The 23,151-nt window shown below is 38.5% G+C and overlaps 1 protein-coding gene and 1 pseudogene across 1 annotated transcript; both read left to right on the forward strand.

The window, feature by feature from the left end:
• Positions 1–227: 227 nt before the first annotated feature.
• Positions 228–19,867, forward strand: DR1 (down-regulator of transcription 1). The gene is made up of 3 exons (XM_060090143.1): positions 228–1,161; positions 11,307–11,470; positions 19,420–19,867. The coding sequence occupies exons 1-3, from the start codon at positions 942–944 to the stop codon at positions 19,564–19,566; spliced, it is 531 nt and encodes a 176-aa protein (XP_059946126.1). The 5' UTR covers positions 228–941; the 3' UTR covers positions 19,567–19,867.
• LOC132480833 (protein C19orf12 homolog) lies at positions 6,839–7,334 on the forward strand (annotated as a pseudogene).
• Positions 19,868–23,151: the final 3,284 nt, after the last annotated feature.

The following is a 23,151-nucleotide window of genomic DNA, read 5'->3' on the forward strand; positions in this document are numbered from 1 at the left end:
GGTACCGCGAGGCGCGCGCTCGCCCGGCCACTGTTCCTGGTAAAGGGCGGGATGCCAGGACGCGTGCCGGGACAGCGGCAGGCGGAAGCCACTGGCGGAGAGGACGGGCGGTTCCCGCCAGCGCGGGTGGGGGAAGGGCAGCAGCCACACCCGGAAGTCGGTCTGGAAGGGAGGGGGGAACATGTGGGGGCGAGGCTTCCGGTAGCGCAAAGGGTATCGGGAGAGGCTTCCAGCAAACCTTCTCTGGCTTCTGGAGGGACAGACCACCGTTGCCGCGGCTTTGGCTTCTACGATCTGCGTTCGGGCTAAACGGCCACAGCGGCGCCACTGCCGCTCCCCTTGTGCCTGGTTCTGACCGTATTTGTTCCCCGGAGGCCGCCCCGGTTACAGCAGCGGCCGCGGCCGACATGTTGTGAGGCGGCGGCGCGGGTGTCTCAAGGATGGTTTGGCTGAGGCGGCAGCAGCGGCTGCTGGCGGCGGCGGCATTGGCAGCAGGGGCTCCGGCTCTGTAGAGCCCAGCCCGCTGGGTGTCCGCCCTGTACCGCGGCCAGACCAGTGCCCCTGGACCTTGCCTCTGCTCCGGCGCCGTTGGGGAACGGTTAGGCGACAGCGCACGCCCCTCAGAGGAGACACGAAGGGGGTTCTCCAGTGCTTAGATTTCCGGACCATCTAGCCTTCCCCTCTCCGACCTGGGCAGTGCTGTCCCCAGAATCCTCAGCCCCCCCCCCTAATTTGCTCCCAGCCTCGCCCTGAATCTTTCACACACGCGGGTGTTCCACGCCCTCTCGAGCCAACCCCTCGCCCCTTAATTTTCTGCACCCTCTACTCAGAGCGCCCCCCGGATTGCTCTCCGAGGGCAGCCTTTTGAAAAATCTTCGTGGAGCAGTGGACCAGAACTGGGGGAGTTTTCAAAGTCGGGGCGCGAGAGATAGGAAGGTACGATGGCTTCCTCATCTGGAAACGATGATGATCTCACTATACCCAGAGCTGCTATCAATAAGATGATCAAAGAGACTCTCCCCAATGTCCGGGTGGCCAACGATGCCCGGGAGCTGGTGGTGAACTGCTGCACTGAATTCATTCACCTTATATCTTCTGAAGCCAATGAAATTTGCAATAAATCGGAAAAGAAGACCATCTCGCCAGAGCACGTCATACAAGGTAAGTGGTATGTGTGGGATTTTGTTTCAAAGAGGGGCCGGGGACAGAGTGCTAATCGCGTGACCCGTTCATGTCAAAGCCTTCAGTCCTGTCCCCTGTTTAGTACTGATAACTGAAAAAGCTGCGCGGGCATAGAGGCAGCCGGTGCCTTAAAATCCCTGTGTAATATTCTCGTGGTCCTTTTCAAACAGCGAATGCAGGTAAGGGTTGCAAACGATTAGGTCAGCAAACATCCCCCCAAATAAGGTAGCAGCAGCGATCTCAATTTACAGCCAGGTAAGCCCAAGCAACAAGAATTTTGCCTACCTGAAGTGGAAGCTAGACGTGACAACTGAGAAAGTGCCTGCCTAAAGTGGAACCTAGATCATGACAACTGAGAGAGGAACCCAGAAGTTCTGCCTTGGAGAATTAGAATTCAGACCGGAAGTTCAATCATGAGTGGAAAGGGTACCCCTTCCCCACCCGAGCTTTTCACCAGTGTAGAGGAAAAGATGAATTTTCAGAACACGAGTAAAAATATTCTTAACGTGCATGTTCAACGTTGTAAAGTTTATTAGTGTTGGATAGAGAGAGTATATTTTCTGCTTTAAAAATGGTTTCATGGTCCTAACGTTCATCAACAAGTTGCCAAAGCACTCCAGTTCAATTCTGTAAGAAAAGGGGCAGTGTTCTTTCATCTTTCTTCCCCTCCTTTCTTACTTTCTTCCTTTTTTCTGTAGCTTGCTTTGTTCCATGGAGATAGATTTTTAAAGCTTGGGTTGAAAGATTTTGAGAGATGTTTTTCATGGAATATTTCCCACTTGTTTCCTTCTGTCATCCCCATTTAGATGTAAACGCTTCAGCTTTTATTGAACAGCAGTTCTGAAAGTTTAACAGTTTCTTCTCTCATCTTGGAAACGATTTAGTTCAATTAATAGGGATTTGGGGGACCATATTCTGATGGTTTGTTTCAGGGATGGGGAGACATTTACTAGCCATGTTTTGGGAAGCACGTTCTGTGACTTGTACATATACTCTTATGAAAAGGTTGCATTCTATTTGAGGTGCTAACTTGCTTTTTATAATAACCCAATTAAAATTCTAACAATTTCTTGATTGCTTTTGAAGTCAGAAAAAAATCATGGTTAATTTAATTTTGGTAGGCAGGCGGTTGTCTACCATTTTATTTTTAAAATTTAACTTTTTAAAAGGTGACTTCCCTGTTATTCTGAAGTAGAGGACACATCTGCTCATATTCACCATATGCAATATTTTATGGTCAATATTGACAAAAGGATTAAATGATTCATTTTTGATCCTTAATGATGTGTAGGAGGTAGATTTAAAACATACTCTGCCATTTCCATTTCAGTACATAAGGAGAAAAAAAATCCCTAGGAAGAAGTATATTTGATTTTAAAGCTAGCGTTTTCTTCTACTTGTTTGGTGTACTCTGAAGTAAAATGAAAGCCAAGTTGTCTATGTTTCCTCTTGTGTTTTTATTTTTACATTGTATATGCAGTTGTCACAAGTCTTTCACAAGATTATCCAACACAAATAGCTGTAATTACCTTTTACAACTCATAAAAGAGAAAAATGATCTTTTATCAACATTGTCTTTTTAATGAAAATTGCAAAAGATTTCAAAAGGATCTGCCTAAACATTTGTTTACACCACAGAAGTGGGGATCATTCCAAAAATCTAAAAACACATTACAATCTGTCTTCTTGGGTAGAGTTTATTCTTTTCTAGGATATATTTAGATTTCTGATTGACATGATGGAAGAAAAGTGCAGCTGTAGTGAACAGTATGCTAAACAGCTCAACTTTGGAATATGCTAAATTCAGTTTAACATATGAGTCAAAAAGTTCAAGTGAAAGCATTTTCCTTGTGTACTGAGGATGATTTATTAATTTAAAAAAAATCATGCATTAACCTGCTACAGCCATATAAATTTACCTTTTTTTTTTCTTTTAACATTGCCTTTGTTAAGTGAATAAGGACCTACATTTTAGCCCCAAATCCTCCCCAGTTAGGGGAATAGATTTTATACATTTATAATCTCATATTGATATCATATTGCTTAATCATTTAAAGAAACTTTTGTCTTGAGTGATTAAAATTTTTTAAAAGAAATCCTTAAGGTGTGTATTTTTTTAGGTGTTTAAAGTGTGTGTTTATAGACTAACTCTAGAAAGCTGGGTATGACATTTTTTATGCTGTTCTGTCAATGTTGATTATTTAAGAATGTAAGATATAGCCAAGTGGAATAATGTACGTTTTAAAGTGGTTTGATTTTCACATGTTGAAGTTTGGATTTTTTTAGTAATAAGTTTAATGAATTAAACTTTGCTTCAGAACATTTCACTTGTTCACTTGCCACTTTGCTTTACCTTGTCAGGGCAAATTAAGCATTTGAGGCAGTTCTGTAAAAATGCATGCAGGAGTTAAAATAATTTTATTGCCAGTAAATCTGAAATTATATAACCTAGTTAAAATTTTTAAAAATTATCTTAATATTTTGCTTATTTTTAGTTTAAGAACATGGACTTTGAAGATCACATACACACAACAGAGGGAGTTCTAAGCTTATAAGGTGTTCCTTTTATTTCGTTGCTGGGTTTCTGTGAACACATATCTTTAAATGAGTACTAACGTTCTGTTGCATTATGGAAAGAATTGACATTGAGAGTTAGGAGCTGCAGGTTCTGTACTGGAAAGTCTGGCCTTAGGCAAATCTGTTAACTAAGGTTTCCCCATTTATGTATAAATAATACTTAATGGTTTCAGGTATAATTAGCAATTACTGAGAATCTGTCAGGATTGAGAAATGTACATGAAATATGCTACAATAAATAATAATTTAAAAACTTTATAGTGATACTGATTGAAATATAAAGCTGAAAGTCTGTTATGTTTAACCTTACATCATGATGCCATTTGTAAAACCAAAGTGTAAATAAGAATATTTTAAGTGATATTATTTTATTTCTGCATTTTAAATCTCTTGCTACATTTTTTTTTCCCTCATGTTTTTGAGAATAGTAACTGAAAGTAGTGAAAGTTTGAAAAAGTCTCTGAGGATTCACTTCTTCAGCAGTTGTGTTGCTCCAAGCTCTATGTTGAAGAACTTAAAAAAAAAAAATTATAATCCCTCTCACACTGGTACTTTGGTAAAATACAAAAAAAATGGATCACTAGAAAAACAAAATGAAATTTTTTGATATGCATTCAATTGAAATAAAATTACTTTGTCAAATTGCTATGAAGTTTCTTTTTTTTCCCCCAGCTTTTTGAAGTATAATTGACATGTAGCATTGTGTAAGTTTAAGGTTTACAATGTAATGATTTGATGTGTGTATATATTATGAAATAATTACCACAATAAAATTAGTTAACACAGCCATCACTTCACATAGTTACAGTTTTGCTGTGAAGATTCTTAAAATGCTTACTTTGAATTTCTGTACTTAACTCATTGCAGACCATTACAGGCATTTCTGGCACAAGTCCATGGACCACACTTTGAGAATCTTGCTCTAAAGCCTAAACCACAGTCTGTTTTGGAAAGTGGATGTGGAGTAGTTTTGAAATCAGAGGATCTGAGTGATTGCAGAGAAGTTGTAATAATAATAAGAATGATATTGTATTGCCTAAATAATCATCCATACTGAAATTTTTTTCTGAAGGGACATGTAATTTACATTGCACAATTTATCACATAATCAGGTGCTTTTCAAGTTAGGATTTTACTGTTTTCTTTAAAACTGATGTCTTTTGTTTTTGTTTTCCTTCTGCCACCCAGCAGTTACTTTTGAATACTACTGTGTACTTGGCACTGTACTAGATACTGCTAAGGATATAAAGATGAATGATATTTGATTCTTGCTCTGCCATCCGTCTCTCATTGTTGTCCCAGATTCCCACGAGTGGTGATACCATAGAGGGCATGATTCTTAAGGGTCTTTGTCAGGCCAGTAAGCCAAGAAGTCACTTTGGCCTACATCCTCTTAATGTATTTTAAGTTAACTACATCACCTCCATACCTCCATCACCTAACATACAAACAAAAGAAAATAGAGAAATTAGAGAATGCTGTTTTTTATAGTTTAGTTTTTTCCAATGAAACGCATGCATTATGCATTTGAAGTATAAAGTAATTCACACAAATTCATATTATAACAAAACTTTTGAGGAGTACATCATTTTTGGTAAAATATAAGATACAACTGTATTAAAATTGTTGGGTGGACATTTTTACCTTTTTTTTTAAGTAGTTGTCTTAATATCTGTCTTTCAAATTGAAAAAAAACATGTTAAATGTTTTGTTTTTTTTTTCCTTAATATGCCATGCACTTTTCTGGGTACAGTTTTAAGATAGATGGCAGAGGGTAGCAGACAGACCTCTGAGAAACAAGTGATAGGTGTTTTATCCACAAATTTTAAAATATATATATTATTATTTATTTAATTTATTTTTTTGGCTTTTACTCTGAGATCCTTAGCACAAGGGCCATCAATAGTCCATAAAATCCCTTTGTACAAATTAGAAAAAGGCACTCCTTCCGTGTATTAATTTTGTATCCTGCAACTTTACTGAATTCATTGATTTGCTCTAGTAGTTTTCTGGTGGCATCTTTAGGATTCTCTATGTATAGTATCATGTCATCTGCAAACAGTGACAGTTTTACTTCTTCATTTCCAATTTGGATTCCTTTTATTTCTTTTTCTTCTCTGATTGCCATGGCTAGGGCTTCCAAAACTATGTTGAATAATAGTGACGAGAGTGGACACCCTTGTCTTGTTCCTGATCTTACAGGAAATGCTTTCAGTTTTTCACCATTGAGAATGACATTTGCTGTGGGTTTGTCATATATGGCCTTTACTATGTTGAGGTAGGTTTCCTCTATGCCCACTTTCTGGAGAGTTTTTATCATGAATGGCTGTTGAGACACTCTTTCCTTAAAAACATTTACTACCTTCTGCCAGAAAAAGTGCTATAATAAGCATACAAATCTATGATGTTTACAATATGAATGGCTCTCCTCAGATATGCTGCTGTTGTGCACTGAACCACTTGCACAACTGTTAACTGATGGCCCTGCTTAGGAGCCATTTTCCTTATCCTTTAAGATTCTCCTTTATGTAAAATGGGGATATTATTACTACATGATAACAGATGATGTAAAATATCCCCGTTTAGAAAATGCTGTATCCAGTTACTCATATCTGTTAGCCAAAATGTGTTTAAAAGTAGGATTAACGTCAATGCAGTTTTGAAATTAAATTTATGGCTTCCCCTGTTGAACCATTTTATTGATAGTACAGTGTTTGTACTCAGCATTGAGAGTATAGCTCTTTCAATAATATTAAATATTAACCTTGGACTGACTTGCAGTTTTTTTTTTTTGAAAACTGTTCTCAACCTTACATGTTTTTAAAAGTGAGTTTTTTGTTTCTGTTTTTAAATTTTTAACCCAAGCCCTCCATGGTTTAAGGTAGATTGGATTGAAGTTTTTAATGTCTAGTCTAGTGATTCATGACATTTTGAAGAGTTCTCTCAAGTGTATTGATTTGTTAATTTTGTAAATTTAATATACTTGTTCAGCTTGAATTTAATGGTGTGAAAATGCATAGCTATACATTTATTTAGGCCCTGTATACTTACTAGCATACTCTTAAGTGTAAGAGAAAAGATGAATAAAAAAAGTCCCCGCGCCTGCCAGCCTGTGACCTGGCGGCGCCGCCTCCGCAGGTCTACTGCGATGCCCATCGCGGGGGAGGACATCAGGAGGCTCCTGTGCTCCATCTCAGAGGAGAGGAAAATGCGGGCGGCCGTCAAGCACTCCGGGAGGGGCGGCCTGGTCACAGGGGCCGTGGCCTTCATTGGTGGTTTGGTGGGCGAGCCACCAGGACTAGCCGTTGGGGGGGGGCCGTCGGGGGTTTGTTAGGCGCTTGGATGACAAGTGGACAGTTTAAGCCAGTTCCTCAGATCATAATGGAGCTGCCACCTCCCGAGCAGCAGAAGCTCTTTAACGAAGCCACTGCCTCATCAGGCGCCTGGAATGGACAGACGCCGTGCAGCTGACCATGCTGGTCATGGGCAGTGAGGCCCTGCAGCAGCAGCTGCTGGCGATGCTGGCCAACTACGACACCAAGGAGCTCCGGGCGGAAGTGCAGTGCGACGACTAGGCCTCTGCTCCGGGAAGCGGGGTCCATTTAGATGATTCCCCCCGACTCATGGAAGGTGACTGGGGAGCTGCAGGAAGCCCCGCATCATCAGAATATTACCCTAAACTGTAGCGAAGTCTCCTGCTGGAGAGGCTGGGGCTGTGCTATATCATGTTCTAGAAATTATTTGAGAAGATGCCGTGTTTTGTGGCCGTGTGCACCTGTGTGCCCTGACAACCCTTCAACTGGGAAGCTGGTGAACAGTAAAACCGTGACTGCTGCCACGTAGCGGCAGTTTTCTGAATCTACTCTCGCTCACACAGGAGCTGGAAGAAGGTCTTCACGTTGAGCCTTCTCATGTCATCATGTGAAGATGATGCCTGTCCAGGCAGCCGTTGCCCGACCAGCCCTCCCTTGGCACCTTGGGGCTGTCCCCTCCTGGAATCATGTTTACCTCTTGAACGCCCCTTCCCCACCCAGTGACTTCTGAGTGGCCTCAGGGAGGGGGCAGTTGGCCTGCTGAGTGAAGCCACAAATATCAGTGGCACCCAGCCCCTCTCCCAGTAGCTGCCCGACTGGGCTCTCGCCCTCCCAGGGGCTTGCTTTCCCCATCTGAAAAGTCATAGTAGTTCTTGGGTGATGTTTTTTAAATTAAATATTTTCAGTAAAATTATTGCTCTTTCCGAAATGGTAGAATTATAAACTATCTCTAAGAAATGTGTCCACCCTAAATTTCCCCTAATACTGTTTTTGCTTTGCTTTCAGAACCACAACTTGACTAAGTGTCATCAAACTAGAATAAATGTTTTCTGAGCAACAACAACAAAAAGATGAATTAAAAAAAAAGATGAATAATATGTCCAAGTTAAGGGACTCTTACATGTTAGACACTGTGTTGTTAAATGCCTTAGGTTAATCACTTGTTGATTCCCACAATCCTTAAAGTATTAAAAATATAATAGTGAATACTTAATTTTGCTCCTTCTATGGGCCAGCCTCTGTTCTTAGCTCTTTGTTTATATTCATTTTTTCTTCACAGCAACCTGATCTGATAAGATGTAGGTACTGTTATTCTTGTTTTAGAGGAACAGAGGTGAAGGAACTTACCCTGACTCACACAGCTAATATGAGGCAGAGTTGGGAGTCAGTCCCTGTGGGGCTGCAAGCTTAACCACTATAGTGCTTCTGGGTGTAGGAAGATATTATGAAATAGATGCTGTTTTCATTTTAGAGATGGAAAATTGAAGCTTAAAGATATTAAGCAACATATCCAAGGTTATACAAATACCGTGACAACCAAGTTCCAAATTCTAGTCTATCTTATTTCAAAAGGGGGAGATTACGTCTGTCTAGGAGGATCAGGCAAGCTTAATTTGAAGATATAGTTTGATCCAGGCCTTGAATGAATTACTGTCAGCACGAATGTGGGAAACTGGTGCCTGTTGGGAAACATTGAGCGGTCAGCTTTAACAAAGTATGCAGGGATTTAATGGCAGAAATAAAGCTGGGAAGGTAAGTGGGGCTAGATCCTGGAGAACCTTGTTGTAGGGCTAAGGAAATAAGACTTTTCTTTTTAAAATTTATTCATTTAATTTTTAAAAATTTTTGGCTGCATATGGTATTTGTTTTTCTCTTTTTGGCTGCGTTTGGTCTTCGTTGCTGTGCTCGGGCTTTCTTTTAGTTGCAGCGAGTGGGGGCTACTCTTCTTCGCAGTGCATGGGCTTCTCATTGCGGTGGCTTCTCTTGTTGCGGAGCACGGGCTCTAGGCATGCAGGCTTAGTAGTTGTGGCGTGGGAAGCCACCAGGGAAGCCCAAGACTTTTCTTTAGAATAAGAAAATAAGACTTTTCTTTAGAATGTGGTGGGACACCTTAAATCATTTACTGATTTCTTTTGGTACTGTCTCCAGCCAGTATTATTGAAAATGCACTACTATGCTTGTGCCTTTAAAAAAGAGAAAAGAGGGATTTCCCTGGTGGCACAGTGGTTAAGAATCCGCCTGCCAATGCAGGGGACACAGGTTCGAGCCCTGGTCCTGAAAGATTCCACATGCTGCGGAGCAACTAAGCCTGTGTACCACAGTTACTGAACCTGCGCTCTAGAGCCCGTGAGCCACAGCTACTGAAGCCTGCGCGCCCAGAGCCTGTGCTCTGTAACAAGAGCAGCCACCGCAATGAGAAGCCCGCACACAGCAATGAAGAGTAGCCCCTGCTTGGGGCTTCCCTGGTGGCGCAGTGGTTAAGAATCCACCTGCCAATGCAGGGGACACGGGTTCGAGCCCTGATCCAGGAAGGTCCCACGTGCCGTGGAGCAACTAAGCCCGTGCGCCACAACTACTGAGCCTGAGTGCCACAACTACTGAAGCTTGCGTGCCTAGAGCTGGTGCTCTGAAACAAGAGAAGCCGCCCAATGAGAAGCCCGCGCACCGCAACGAAGAGTAACCCCCGCTCGCCGCAACTAGAGAAAGCCCGCGCGCAGCAACGAAGACCCAATGCAGCCCCAAATAAATACATGTATTTTTTAAAAAAGAGAGAGAAAGAGAGAAAAGATAAAACTTTGGCTTCTAGCATTGACACTTAAAAAATAATGTCTGTCAATTCAAGTAAAAAATTCAGGCTGCCTAATTTCCTACTATACTCCAAACTCCTTGAGGCCAGGGATTAGGTGGTGGCTAATTTGGTAAACAGAACTCAGAATAAGAATAATGTCTTATTGAAATTTTGGGAGGCAAGGGGAGGGTCTGTAAGTTAATTAAAATTCAAGTAATAGCAGTCTGCTTTTTGGCATCACATTATTTCTAAAGACGGTTGATGAAAACAGCTTAATATATGAAGTAATTAAAGTTGTAAGTCATTCAAAATGCCTTAAAAACCACAGCTTATATGGGAATGTAAATTTTAAAGGTATATTTGGTATTCTCCTTGAAGAGCAAATTCCTAAAGTTGGAACTTAGGGCATCTTTACTGAGGGAGTCTGGCTCATCATAGTTGTTGAAAGACTGTAAGAACTGCTGAACTAACTTAAGTTCACTTACTGTGTTTTTCACCACCTATATTTCATCAGTGGCTTAGAAAGCAAAATATGATTTTGGGGCCTTAACATTTAGAAAACTATATAATCTTAAATACCGTGAGCCAAAAGGAAATTTTATGCTTTGTCTTTCTGGATTACAGAAGGCCTTTTTTTCTTACAAATTTTTCTTTCTAAATGTGAAAAAATAAAGGGAGAGAATATTTTGTTAATGTTTCTTCTATCCTTATAGTCTTCCTTTATCCCAGTTTTTCTGCCATGTCACTTTAAATATTTTTATAGTGTTTCCTGTTACGTTTTATTTTCAAGGGAAACTTTGGTTGAATATAAATGCTGAATTTCATAAGCTCTTTCCACCAGTATTTCTTAAACTTAGCAGTTTGAGTGTCTTTGCTAAAAATACTAGTTTCCTGCTGGTATATTAGACAAAAGAACTTATCTATTCTTTCATCTTATCCTGCTGAAAGAGCATGTGTTACCAGCCTACTTTTTCTAAGCCAAATGGTACAAAATATGTTTTATTAACAAATATATTCCAAATATTTGCTTTTTTTGTATTCTTTGAGAAAGTGATGTCTTAATGGTTGATTTACTATGAGTGGTATAGGAAAAATGTTTTCTTACTAAAACCACATGTTCTTACATTGGACTTTTTTTTTCCTCCAGGAAATGCTTTGGATTTTAAAAAATTAGAAAGAAAAGGAAAAGTGAAGGCCAGTGCCTTGAAATGTTCCTTAAGTTTTAACTAATTTGCCATCTAATATTAATAAAGTTTGATAAAATATTTTGTCTTAGCCATACCAATGATTGTTGTGCAGCTATAAAATAGGTAAAATTATTAGAAAGCAACAACCTTCCCCTCCAACCCCCAGCCCAAAACCCTCACCAAACTTAATGTTCCATAGGTGAGAGAAAAAGTTGTGTTTTACCACTTTTTCATGTTTTCATATTTTCATTTCCCCAGCACTAGAAAGTTTAGGCTTTGGCTCTTACATCAGTGAAGTAAAAGAAGTCTTACAAGAATGCAAGACAGTAGCATTAAAAAGAAGAAAGGCCAGTTCTCGTTTGGAAAACCTTGGCATTCCTGAAGAAGAGTTATTGAGACAGCAACAGGAATTATTTGCAAAAGTAAGTAACGCGTTTTAAATTATTTTCATCTGAATCTGACCCTTTTTGCTAACCAAAATCATACTGGTTTCTAAAACTATTTCCTTAGTCAACATACGTACCCCCAAAATTTTCTTTCTGTGGCTGATTGTTTGATCATAGAGTCTGATGTTAGGTCTGGCTAGTTTTTTACTTTATATAAAAGCAAATATTTGCAACAGCCTGTTTTCTGAGGAGAACAACTCCAAATAACTACTGAGATTTTATTTTGATGTTTTTTCAGGCAGAATGGCCATTTAAAAGCATGAAAAGTATACCTAAACATTCTTAAGATTTAAAATGATAGACTGGTGAGAAAATATTGTATCAAATTTTTAGATGAATGACATATAAGAAAAATCTGATTAACATCTACTTTGTAGTTAAATTAGGTCTTTTTTTTTTTTTTTTCTTACGGTACGCGGGCCTCTCACTGTCGTGGCCTCCCCCGTTGCGGAGCACAGGCTCCGGACGCGCAGGCTCAGCGGCCATGGCTCACGGGCCCAGCCGCTCCGTGGCATGTGGGATCTTCCCGGACCGGGGCACAAACCCGCATCCCCTACATCGGCAGGCGGACTCTCAACCACTGCGCCACCAGGGAAGCCCTAAATTAGGTCTTTAATACACCTTTAAAACATTCTAATCTTAAAAACTTCGAAGGGCCAGTGGAGCAGAGAAAGGGAGAAAACTTTTCTCCTTTCTTGCTTGTCACAGTTCTAATGTCCAGTCTGTGAAGGATTAGCAACAAGTACTAATATCCCTTTATTTTTTAAGAAAGGAGGGGACCACAGGGAGCTGGGACTGAATGGAATTTGTGGCTAGCCTCTTAGAATTTCACCAATGTTATTTCTGTACCATCTTCTGGGCCTGCTTTGGCCCATCCTTAGAATCCTGGGTACCTTCTTCATTCCCTTCCATGTCCCCTTGGTGGCAAAATAGAAGCAAGCTCTGTAACACATTTCGGAGCCATCCTCTGTGGAAGATCATATTTTCCAAAGATGACTGCTATAGTATATCTCACCCCTCGTGTTCTCCCCATGGTTCACTGTTCCTTGGTGTTATAGCAGAGGCAACAAAGGCTGGCAGCATTTATTACCTAATAAAAATACCTAGGGATGAGGATAAGGGGATGCAGAAGCCCACACAGCACAGCTTTCACATGGAGTGAATAGACACTACAACCAGTATGCACACATACCCCATGCTGATGGCAAAGACCAACACCAAAAAGCTTTCCATCATTCCTTTCCACACAGGCATGGGATGCAACGCCTAGAATACTTACAGGTATGTAGGGCAAGAACAAGAGGAAGAAATTGAGAGAGAAAAATTGGCGTTTCCTTCTTCTCTACCAGGTTCCTTGAAGCTGGGGAGAAGACAGTTACAGAGTACAGTGATCCTTGAATGTGACTGAATATTTACTCCACATAAGACTGAGAGCTTAATAACCTGATTATTAAGAATGTAGGGCTTCCCTGGTGGCGCAGTGGTTGAGAGTCCGCCTGCCGATGCAGGGGACTAGGGTTCGTGCCCCGATCCCGGAAGATCCCACATGCCGCGGAGCGGCTGGGCCCGCGAGCCATGGCCGCGGAGCCTGTGTGTCCGGAGCCTGTGCTCCGCAACGGGAGAGGCCACAGCAGTGAGAGGCCCGCGTACAGCAAAAAAAAAAAAAAAAAAAAAAAAAAAAAAAAAAAAAAAAGAATGCAAATCACTGTTCAAGGCAAAATTTATCGGCTGGGGCTGAGGTACCTTAACGGTGTTTTTACTTTCTCTTCTCTGTACCTCCTCCCCACCTACCCTGCAAAGGCAGGGGCAAGGAATTATGAACTTGAAAATGTATGATAACAGCTTAAAAAATAATCCATTCCATTTTTGGGTACTACTAAAATGCTCAGATTGCTCAAGCAAACTGTCTATATGTAAATACTTTTTTGAAATAAAGCATTTGACTGACTTTCCAGTGGGAAGATCTTGAAAGTTAGACCTAAATCATTGGGCCAGAGGTGGTTCTATGGCAAAAAGGATGTAAAATATGGAGTGTTTCAGTTCCATAAAGATACTTATTTCATCATGGGAATAGAGCTGTATGGTCATTTATAAATGTCTGTCCCTACCATTAGTCTGTAAGCTCTCTGAGGGCAGGACCCATTATTAGTTGTATCTCTAGCATCCACCTAACATGGTAACTAGCACAGGGGGAGTATTCAGTAACTATTTGTTGAATGGATAACTGAGCTGGGTTGGTAAGTCCAGGAAGCACAGAACTCTAGGGGTGGAAGAGACTTTAGAAAATCATTTACTTCAAGCTTGATCTTCCAGATTACAATTCTGAGGTTCGAGGAGGTTAAAGAACCTATTCATTATTTTAAAAAAAGAGGGGAGAAGGTGATGTTGTTTTTTCCCTACAAAGTTCTGGCTTCTCATTTGAAATTGAAAGACGGGTTTGGTTTGAATAGAATAAGAATTGCTACCAGTTACTGTAATTACCATTAGAACTGGGAAATACCATTTTAGGTCATCTCTTCCAGATTAGTACCATAACTGATCTCTTTGCAGTCATAACAACCAGTTTTGGTTTATATTTAAAAGCATTTGAATTTTAAGTGTTATCAAGCACTAGACAGCAGATACCATTTAAACTAATAAGGAAGATAAAAGCTTACCAACATTTGAGTTCTAAACATGTGTTAATCATGTTGCCAAGTAATTTACCAGTATTATTTCATCTAATCCTCACAACAACCTATGAAATAGGTGCTAAAGTGGAAAAGCCTTTGAGGCAGGCATGAGCACATGCAAACAGTGTTATAATCCATATGAATATGAGGTACCAAATGAGGAGTGATAATTTTTTTTTAAAGCTAATGGCAGACTTCCCTGGTGGTTCAGTGGTTAAGAATCTGCCTGCCAAAGCAGGGGACGTGGGTTCGAGCCCTGGTCCAGGAAGATCCCACATACTGCGGAGCAACTAAGCCTGTGCACCACAACTACTGAGCCTGTGCTCTAGAGTCTGCGAGCCACAACTACTGAGCCCATGTGCCACAGCTACTGAAGCCCGTGCGCATAGAGCCTGTGCCCTGCAACAAGAGAAGCCACTGCAGTGAGAAGCCCATGCCCTGCAATGAAAAGTAGCCCCCACTCACTGCAACTAGAGAAAGCCCGCGTACAGCCACGAAGACCCAACACAGCCATAAATAAATAAATTTATTTATTTTTAAAAAAGGCATGAAATAGCAAGACGTCTTTAAAAAAAAAAAGCTAATGGCTATTATTTATTGAGTCTCTACTATTGCAGATCACCTACAGGGTGCCAAAGGAAATATTTGATAAAAGGAAAATGATGCTCTGCTAAATACTTTATATACTTTGCAGAGTTCTTAATGAGTAATACAAATTTTGCTATACCCATTTACGCCTTAAGAAACGGACTCAGAGATAGACAAGCTTGCGTGAGATCAGATCATTTGTTCTACAAATATTTATTAAAGTCTTCACTATTTACCAGATATAGTGCTAGGTGCTAGGCTTCTAACAGTATAAAAAAGAGACATGGTTCCTATCATTATGAAGCTTAGTACTGGGAAGGATTGACTTAAACAAATGAAAGAGTAAGTACCTTTTGACTCCAAAACCTGTGCTCTTTCTACTATCCTGTGCTAATGCTCTAGCCACCATTTTGTTTGCTTAAATTTATTTTGGAACTTTTAAGTGAAATGAACATGCTTTATCATTTCTAGGGCAAAAAGATGAATGAAAAATAACTGACTGACTGCCATATCTGTCTTCAGCTCTCTACCCTTGTCATCTATTTTGTTTTGTTTTTTTCCCCCTTATCTCCCTTCTTTCTTGCCCTGACCTATGGGTGAAAATACCCTAGTATTTCTTTGCTATTGTGAGAAAAATCAGAAGAGAAGTAAAATTATAGCAGCCACTTAGTACTTTTTTTCCTAGAGCATAAAGTACTTTAGTCTTAAATATAAAAGGAGCTGGTAAATTATTATAACATATTTGCATAACTTTCATTTCACTTAATCATTTAGACTTTATTTTATATGCCAACACAATAGCAGCCTCATTTGAAGCTATCTTTCACTGTTAGCAGCAAATATTTGAAAAGGAGGTAATCTCTAATATGTTGGGATTAAAGTTAGCTGTAAATTATAAATGAGTTATTTTAGTGTGTGGAAGTGGGAAACTTAAAACACAATGAAAATCTCCAGAAGAAGTGAATTAGGAAGTATATGCCTACTTACTTCTCTTTCACTCTTCCATTTTAGAAGGAAAATACTTGGGATGGATTGGGTGAGAAGCAAAAGGGAAAAAAAGAAAGCAGAATAAATACACTGAAATTTTTAATTTGTGGAAATGAATACAAATAATATTTACCAATCAACATTGATTTTAAAGACACTGGAATGCTTTAATGTTCAGAGAGAAAAGTATGGGTGCTGATATGGGGTGATGATACCTAAAAGTCAGTTAAGTTTTTAGTGTAACCAGTACATGTCTTTGTAGATCATTGAGCAAACTACAAGATAAAACAACTTTGCAATAAGACCTGTGTAGAGACTTGAAATTATTTGAATTATCTTTTCTGTGCCACAGTTGTATCTATTTATAGTTGATTAGGCCACAAAGTAGGTATTATTAAGTTGATTAAATCGATATATTTGGTTTGCCCTACCATTTTCAAGTATTTTCTGTGAAGCGTTCTTAGTCTATTTTGAACTCTGGGTATTCCTGCCGTAAAAGTAAACATGCCTGTGTGTTATGGAAATATTTTCTATATTTCTTTATAAAAATGGGTAGAAGTAGTTACTAGAATACCTGGTCTTTAATTTCTTAAACAAATACAGAAAACGTTTTTGTCTTGTAGGGAAGGTATAATATAGGTATATTAACAGCTGTATTATGAGGTTGACTAGTCTCATAAGGAAGATGTAAAGAGATCCCCAAGTACAGAGATATCACATTAGATTTTAATGATATAGGAGTGTGCCAGTTACTAAGCAATTATCTCATCATGAAACCCTCCTTTCTATGTTCCGCTTTGAGACTGGGCCCAGTACTCTGCAAACCACGTTTCTGTTTTCTAGCTGACTTCCTTTAGACTGTGCTGCCAGTAGGGGGCTCTAGAGGGAGATTACAGGGCTGGGTAGAAGAAGGCACATGTTCCTTTCTTTTACTTTCAGTTGGCTTCAAGTTCCTTTGAGCAACCCAGCAATGCTTCACCCTGGCTGCATCATTTTTTTCCTGTAGTGGGAACTGAATCTGGTTTGTAGTTTCTCTAATACAGAAGCAGCCTGAACATGCATCCCCTTCCTCAAGGATTTGGTTCTCAAACCTTGTGGCCTTCCTCTAAGCTCAGAGATGGTAGTAGTACCAGCCAATTTATGCCCCTTCTTCAGAAGTCTGCGTTTCATTTCCATGGGTTGCACCTCTAAGCTTCCAAGTTTTAAAAATCCCAGCCTCTTCCCTTGTTTCCCCCAGTTTTAGGGTTGGTGGCTGCTTCCTGTAGTTTCCACCCACATATCTTAGTGTTCATTTGTTGCCTTTTCAGTTACCTAGTTACCACCTTTATACTTGGTTAATAATCTTTTATATGAAATTCTTTCTATTTCCCTGACTAGTGTAACTTCTATCTCCTAATTAGACCCTGAATGATACTGGAAGGAATCAGGAACAAACTTAATGGAGAAACTGGTATTTCAGTTTGACTTGAAGGAAGAGTGGAATTTCAGTAGATGAAAATCAGATTTCAAATAGAATGACTATCAGCATGAGTAAAGGTAGCAAAAGTGGGAGGGTATGATGTGTATTTAGGAAACACTTTATGTTTATCTAGGGGTTTTTTTTTTTTGGAGCACAAGACAAATGTTTTGAAAGAATATTAGAGAAATACATTGGGGCAGACAGTAATCTGGAGGGTCTTGAACTCTAGGCTGAGAAATTTAGACTTAATTGGTAACAATTAAATGATTTTTTTAAAAAATTACAGATTAAACAAATTTATTTTATTTATTTATTTTTATTTATTTATTTTTGGCTGTGTTGGGTCTTCGTTGCTGAGCGCAGCTTTCTCTAGTTGCGGCGAGCGGGGGTTCCTCTTCATTGCAGTACACAGGCTTCTCATTGTGGTGGCTTCTCTTGTTGCATAGCATGGGCTCTAGGCACCCAGACTTCAGTAGTTGTGGCACGTGGGCTCAGTAGTTGTGGCTCGCAGGCTCTAGAGCGCAGGCAAACTTAGTTGCTCCGAGGCATGTGGGATCTTTCAGGACCAGGTCTCGAACCCATGTCCCCTGCATTGGCAGGTGGATTCTTAACCACTGCACCACCAGGGAAGTCCCTAAATGATTTTTTTTTAAGTGTAGTAATTCTCCCCTAGGAATGTTTGGATAATACATTCATGACAGATTATTAAGAAAAGTTAGGAATTTACATGGTAAAATCTTAAGGTTATGCTGAGCCTCATTGTTTTCCCACAAAACATTCATCCAGTCAGAAACTACTGGGGGCCTGTATGTTGGGAATGCAACAATGAATATGGAAACATTTTCTATTCTCCACTCTAGTGGAGAAAAAAGATGTATGCTCACGTAATTAGAGAACAAAATGGATAGGTATGGGAATGCATAGAGAATTACAGAATATGAAATAGAGCAGAAAATGTGACCTAGAAGGACCAAGAAAAACTGAAAACTGATGTGTGTTTTATGTTTTTTTTATTTTTTATTAGTTTCTGCTTTATAACAAAGTGAATCAGTCATACATATACATCCGTTCCCCCATCCTTTCCCTCTTGCGTCTCCCTCCCTCCCACCCTCCTTATCCCACCCCTCCAGGTGGTCACAAAGCACCGAGCTGATCTCCCTGTGCTATGCGGCTGCTTCCCACTGTCTATCTACCTTACGTTTGATACTGTATATATGTCCATGCCTCTCTTTCGCTTTGTCACAGCTTACCCTTCCCCCTGATGTGTGTTTTAAATGATGACTAGCAATTGGCCATTCATAAAGGAGGGTATGAGCCAGGCTTAAAGAATAATTCTGAGAAAAGACAGAAACAACATTGTTTTGGTAAACTCTAATGGGAAATTATATGATCTTTTCAACAACAGATTCATTTTTCCCCTCTTGGTGTGGTTTTTCTGCTAATGGATGAAATTAAATTGGGAAGGAGCCTTAGCTCGTGCAATAGGGCACGTAATGCATATGTATGCATATTGGTTTCTGAAATCCTGTGGTGGTTTTTATAGAGGATATTTCAAATGAATGGATTTTAATTATCCCACTTAAATTCAGTACTGGATAAATAATTTTCACTAGTGTGTGTGTGAGAAGGGTATGTTCTTTGTGTGTATATATGTGTGTATTTACAGAGAGAGGGGAGAGGGACAGAGGAAGAAAGAGATGTATCTATAGAGTAGGGAACTGTGATAGAAACTTAAAAGAAATATCAAGGTAGCTAGTGCATTTATGTACAGTACTTTTCCCTAACAAAGGTATTGTACTAGCGAACTTTTAAGCCACAGAAATAATTTTTAGATTGTAAGTGTTTACGTCAAAATTATGAGTTGAGAGGACAGAAGAATCTAGTGAAACAAAAGAGAGAGAAACACAGGGAAAAGGAACCAAAGAGTGAATGTTGTGATTTTTCTTTAAATTTTTTTAGGTTCTTCAGTTGAACCATTACGTAGCATAAAAGGAAACTTTTATCGAAAATTTTTATGGAAACTTTTGGAAACTCTCCTTAAGAGAATTGAGAAGAAGCAATCTCTAATTATATTTTCTTATAGAGTTCATGTTGTCCTGTTGTACAACAACTATATCATGGTTGGAAAATATCCAAATTTGATGACTGAGTTTATGAAAGTGTGCATGTTGTAGGTTTTTTTAAAAATTACTATTTTTTTTAATGTTTTTTGTGTTTAGGCTAGACAGCAACAAGCAGAATTAGCCCAGCAGGAATGGCTTCAAATGCAGCAAGCTGCCCAACAAGCACAGCTTGCTGCTGCTTCAGCAAGTGCATCCAACCAGGCAGGATCTTCTCAGGATGAAGAAGATGATGATGATATCTGAAATTCACCAGCTGAGTTTCTATTTCCTCTATAAATGTTTTTCCCTGCACAAGAAAACAGTGAAAGAAATGCTTATCTGTAATTTTGTATGCATCTTGGTGGACTTGCCATTGGTATTCTAGGGATGTCTGCCGTTAAGTTTCATCTATTGTGTGCTATTCATGTAAAAACTGTCTCTTCTAACTATTGAAAATTTAAGGCTCAGTATAATATCAATTTTGAATTTTTAATGGTGTTTATGAAATTTTAGATAGCAGTGAGTTCTTTATTTGATCAATAAACAGTGTTACAGAAAACTTCAAGTTTATAAAAATACAGTGAAATTTATACAGAAGCTCTAAATCTTCATTTGCATTTCCTCTGCCCTTTTAACTAAACTAAAAATTGGGAATTTTAAATTATTGGGGGGGAGGTGCTATGTGATGCAGTAGATATTAGATCAGGCTGGTGAAAAAACAAAGAGTTCAGTTCTGTAGTATTTGGATTTTTTGTCTTTTAAAATGAGTATATATACAGGCACTAAATATATATGCTCAGATGAATATACTTGTTTTAAAAAATCTCAAACAAGACATTCAAAAACTAGGATGAGTATGTTCAGTAGTAGTTGTAAAATTTGGTAGGTTATGTTTTGATTTGTTTTTGTTTTATGTAGAGGTAAAAACTAAAGTTTTATTATAGCATAATTCATCTTGAGCTACACTATTACATTTCAAAGACTGCCCCGTTTTGAGGACTGTCATGATTCTTAGTATTTCACTCCAATAATTGTTAATAGTATTACTTGCTTAGTCCATCCATGTTTATTGGAACTTGTGAAACAATTGCTTAGGTTCCGTTGGTTTAACTAAGGTTCATGAATATTCAAACCTTTGCTCGGGGAAAGAAATGAAAGTTAATGAGCATGCTTGCTATAAGACGGATTTTTTTGTAATTTAACTTGTAGTCATAGTTTACTTATTGTTTGTTTTTAGCATTACTTTTACAATTTCTTGACTAGATGGCCTAGAGCGTCCAATGCTTCCTTTTGAAATGGCATCATTGTCTCCATCGTAACTGAGCTTTAAAAAATGATTGTTTTGTTTTGTTTAAGAAAGTGTATCATAATTGATCAGCCCTATATGAAACATAGTTTCAACCTGCTCATTACAAGGGAAAAGCTTTAACTTGGTTCCAATAAATAAACTATGGTAGTGATTTTTATAGGAATCCAGTGTGTTGAAGAACTGGCCTATTGTTTGTATTTTGAAAACAGAATGGAAAGCCACTTAAGATAGTATGAATTAATCTAAATTCCTATGTCAGTTGCCAAATCATTTAAATTTGTATATTCACCAGGTCTAAAGACAGATTGCGGATGCCAGGATTCCAATTTTAATTGAAGAGCTAAATAAGTAAAGTTTACAAGTTTAGATTTCTTAATGATTATATTTTGCAGTTTTAGAAAAAGTGAAATATTGTCATACATTTATTAAATACACTTCTTCCATGCCACAACTAAGTGAATCTTGCTTAATGTATTGAGTTAAAGTTGGTATTGAATCCATGAAGTGCATTTGGACAAAATAGAAGGGATTGTTTTTTTTAAAGTTTAAGTACCAAAGGTAGTCTAGTCTAAGAAATAATAAGTTAATAAGTGTTGGCTTTTCTAACTTGTACTGTAACATCCTTATACTTTCTATTTTAAGTATATCTGTTTCTTATGTAAACAACTTAGATATTTTTCCATACTTTTTTTTTGATGCAGAGTTCAGGTTAATTAATATTTTACTGCATCTGATAATGTATTATATGTTTGAATCCTAGTGACTTTTCATTTTGACATTCTTGTGATTTTCATATGCTATATTCTTCAAGCAATAAAATCTGATGTGTTTTATAAATTGTTTTTATATTTAATGATCTATATAGATTAATGGAATGAGATTTCTGTTATTACCATTTTTACTAGTTTCAAGAATCCTAGACCCAAAAGACATTTTGATCATTTGGTATATAGTACTTGACTTTCTCCTCTGTTTGCTGTTATTTCAGAAAATGTGGTTTTACTTGTATTTTTGTAATTTACAGTCCTAGGGTGCAGGCATAACAGAGCTAATTAAGCAGTATTTTACTCTTAGCTTATTTTTTAGCAGTTAACTATTACATTCTGTCTGTTGAGATTTTTAAAATCCTTTGGAGAGAGAAACAAAATCTTTATGGTTGTTGAGAAATAAAGTTATTGTTAAGTAAGTATTTCCCCCACCTCCTTGAGTATATGTCTTTTTCAGCAGATTATCAGGTAAGTGTTGAAAAGGCATCAATTTTTAAACTTACATATACCATACATATAAGTACATAAATAAGGGTTTTCACAAATTAAACATACTCATTCTGCCAGCCCTCAGATCAAGAAACAGAGTGTTATGAACATCCCAGAATCCCTCCTTTTGCCCCTGTCTCAGCACTATCTTCTTCTTCCTCCCCAGAAGTAACTACTATTCTGACTTCTAAAATCAGTTTTGCCTGTCTTTTATTTTATGTAAATGCAGTCATACATAATACACTCTTTTTTTGCTCATCATTATATTTGTGAGTGATTGGTTTCCTGATGCCACTGTAACAAAATATCACAAACTGAGTGATTTAAAACAACACAAACGTATTCTCTTGCAGTCCTGAAGATCAGAAGTCCAAAATCAGTTTCATTAGGCCAAAGCTGAGGTTGGTTCCTGAATCTGGAAGTTAATTGTGAGTGGAAAATCTGTTTCCTTGTCCTTTTTTCATTTTCCAATGTCTGCCTATAATCCTTCGCTTGTGGGCTCTTCCTCCATGTTCAAAGCTTCTGCTTTTATCATCACATCATCTTATCTTGTTCTATAGTCAAATATTCCTCTACATCTACATTTAGGGCCCACCTGGATAATCCAGGATAATCCCCCATCTCAAGATCCTTAATTTAATCATATCCACAAGGTCTCTTTTGTCATATACGGTAACATTTACATGTTCCAGGGCTTCAGTCCTGGATATCTTAGGAGGCTATTACTCAACCTACTAGAGTGAGATTCATTCATATTGTTGCATGTATTTGTAGTTCATTCATTCTCATTGCTGAATAGTATTTCATTATCTATTTTTATTATATACAAAATTTATCCATTCTACCATTGATGGGCATTTGAGTGGTTTCTGGTTCTGGGCTATTATGAATAATGCTGTGGAGAACATTCTTATATATGTCTTTTGGTGAGTGTATATATGCATTTCTGTTGAATATATACTTGGGAATGGAGTTGTTAGGTCATGGGGTGTGCATGTATTTGGTGTTTAGTGTGTACTGTCAGTTTTCCAAAGTGTTGTAAGAAGACACCATTTTAATGTGTACTATAATAATGAATTACTATAATGGTCTAGTGGCCTGAGAATGTTAATGAATTTCTTGAAATTCTTAAATTATACCAAATGAGTTATACTTGCTACAGCAGGTCTGTTGTTTAGTATGATAGCAAGAGGAAAATAAAGCAAAAGTATTTGTTCTTGTTATTGACACAGTAGTAGTATGCATTCATTAGATTATTGCTCCTCAGAAGAAATGCAAGATTTA

Source organism: Mesoplodon densirostris, chromosome 2 (assembly GCF_025265405.1).
Source record: "Mesoplodon densirostris isolate mMesDen1 chromosome 2, mMesDen1 primary haplotype, whole genome shotgun sequence".
Lineage (NCBI taxonomy): Eukaryota > Metazoa > Chordata > Mammalia > Artiodactyla > Ziphiidae > Mesoplodon > Mesoplodon densirostris.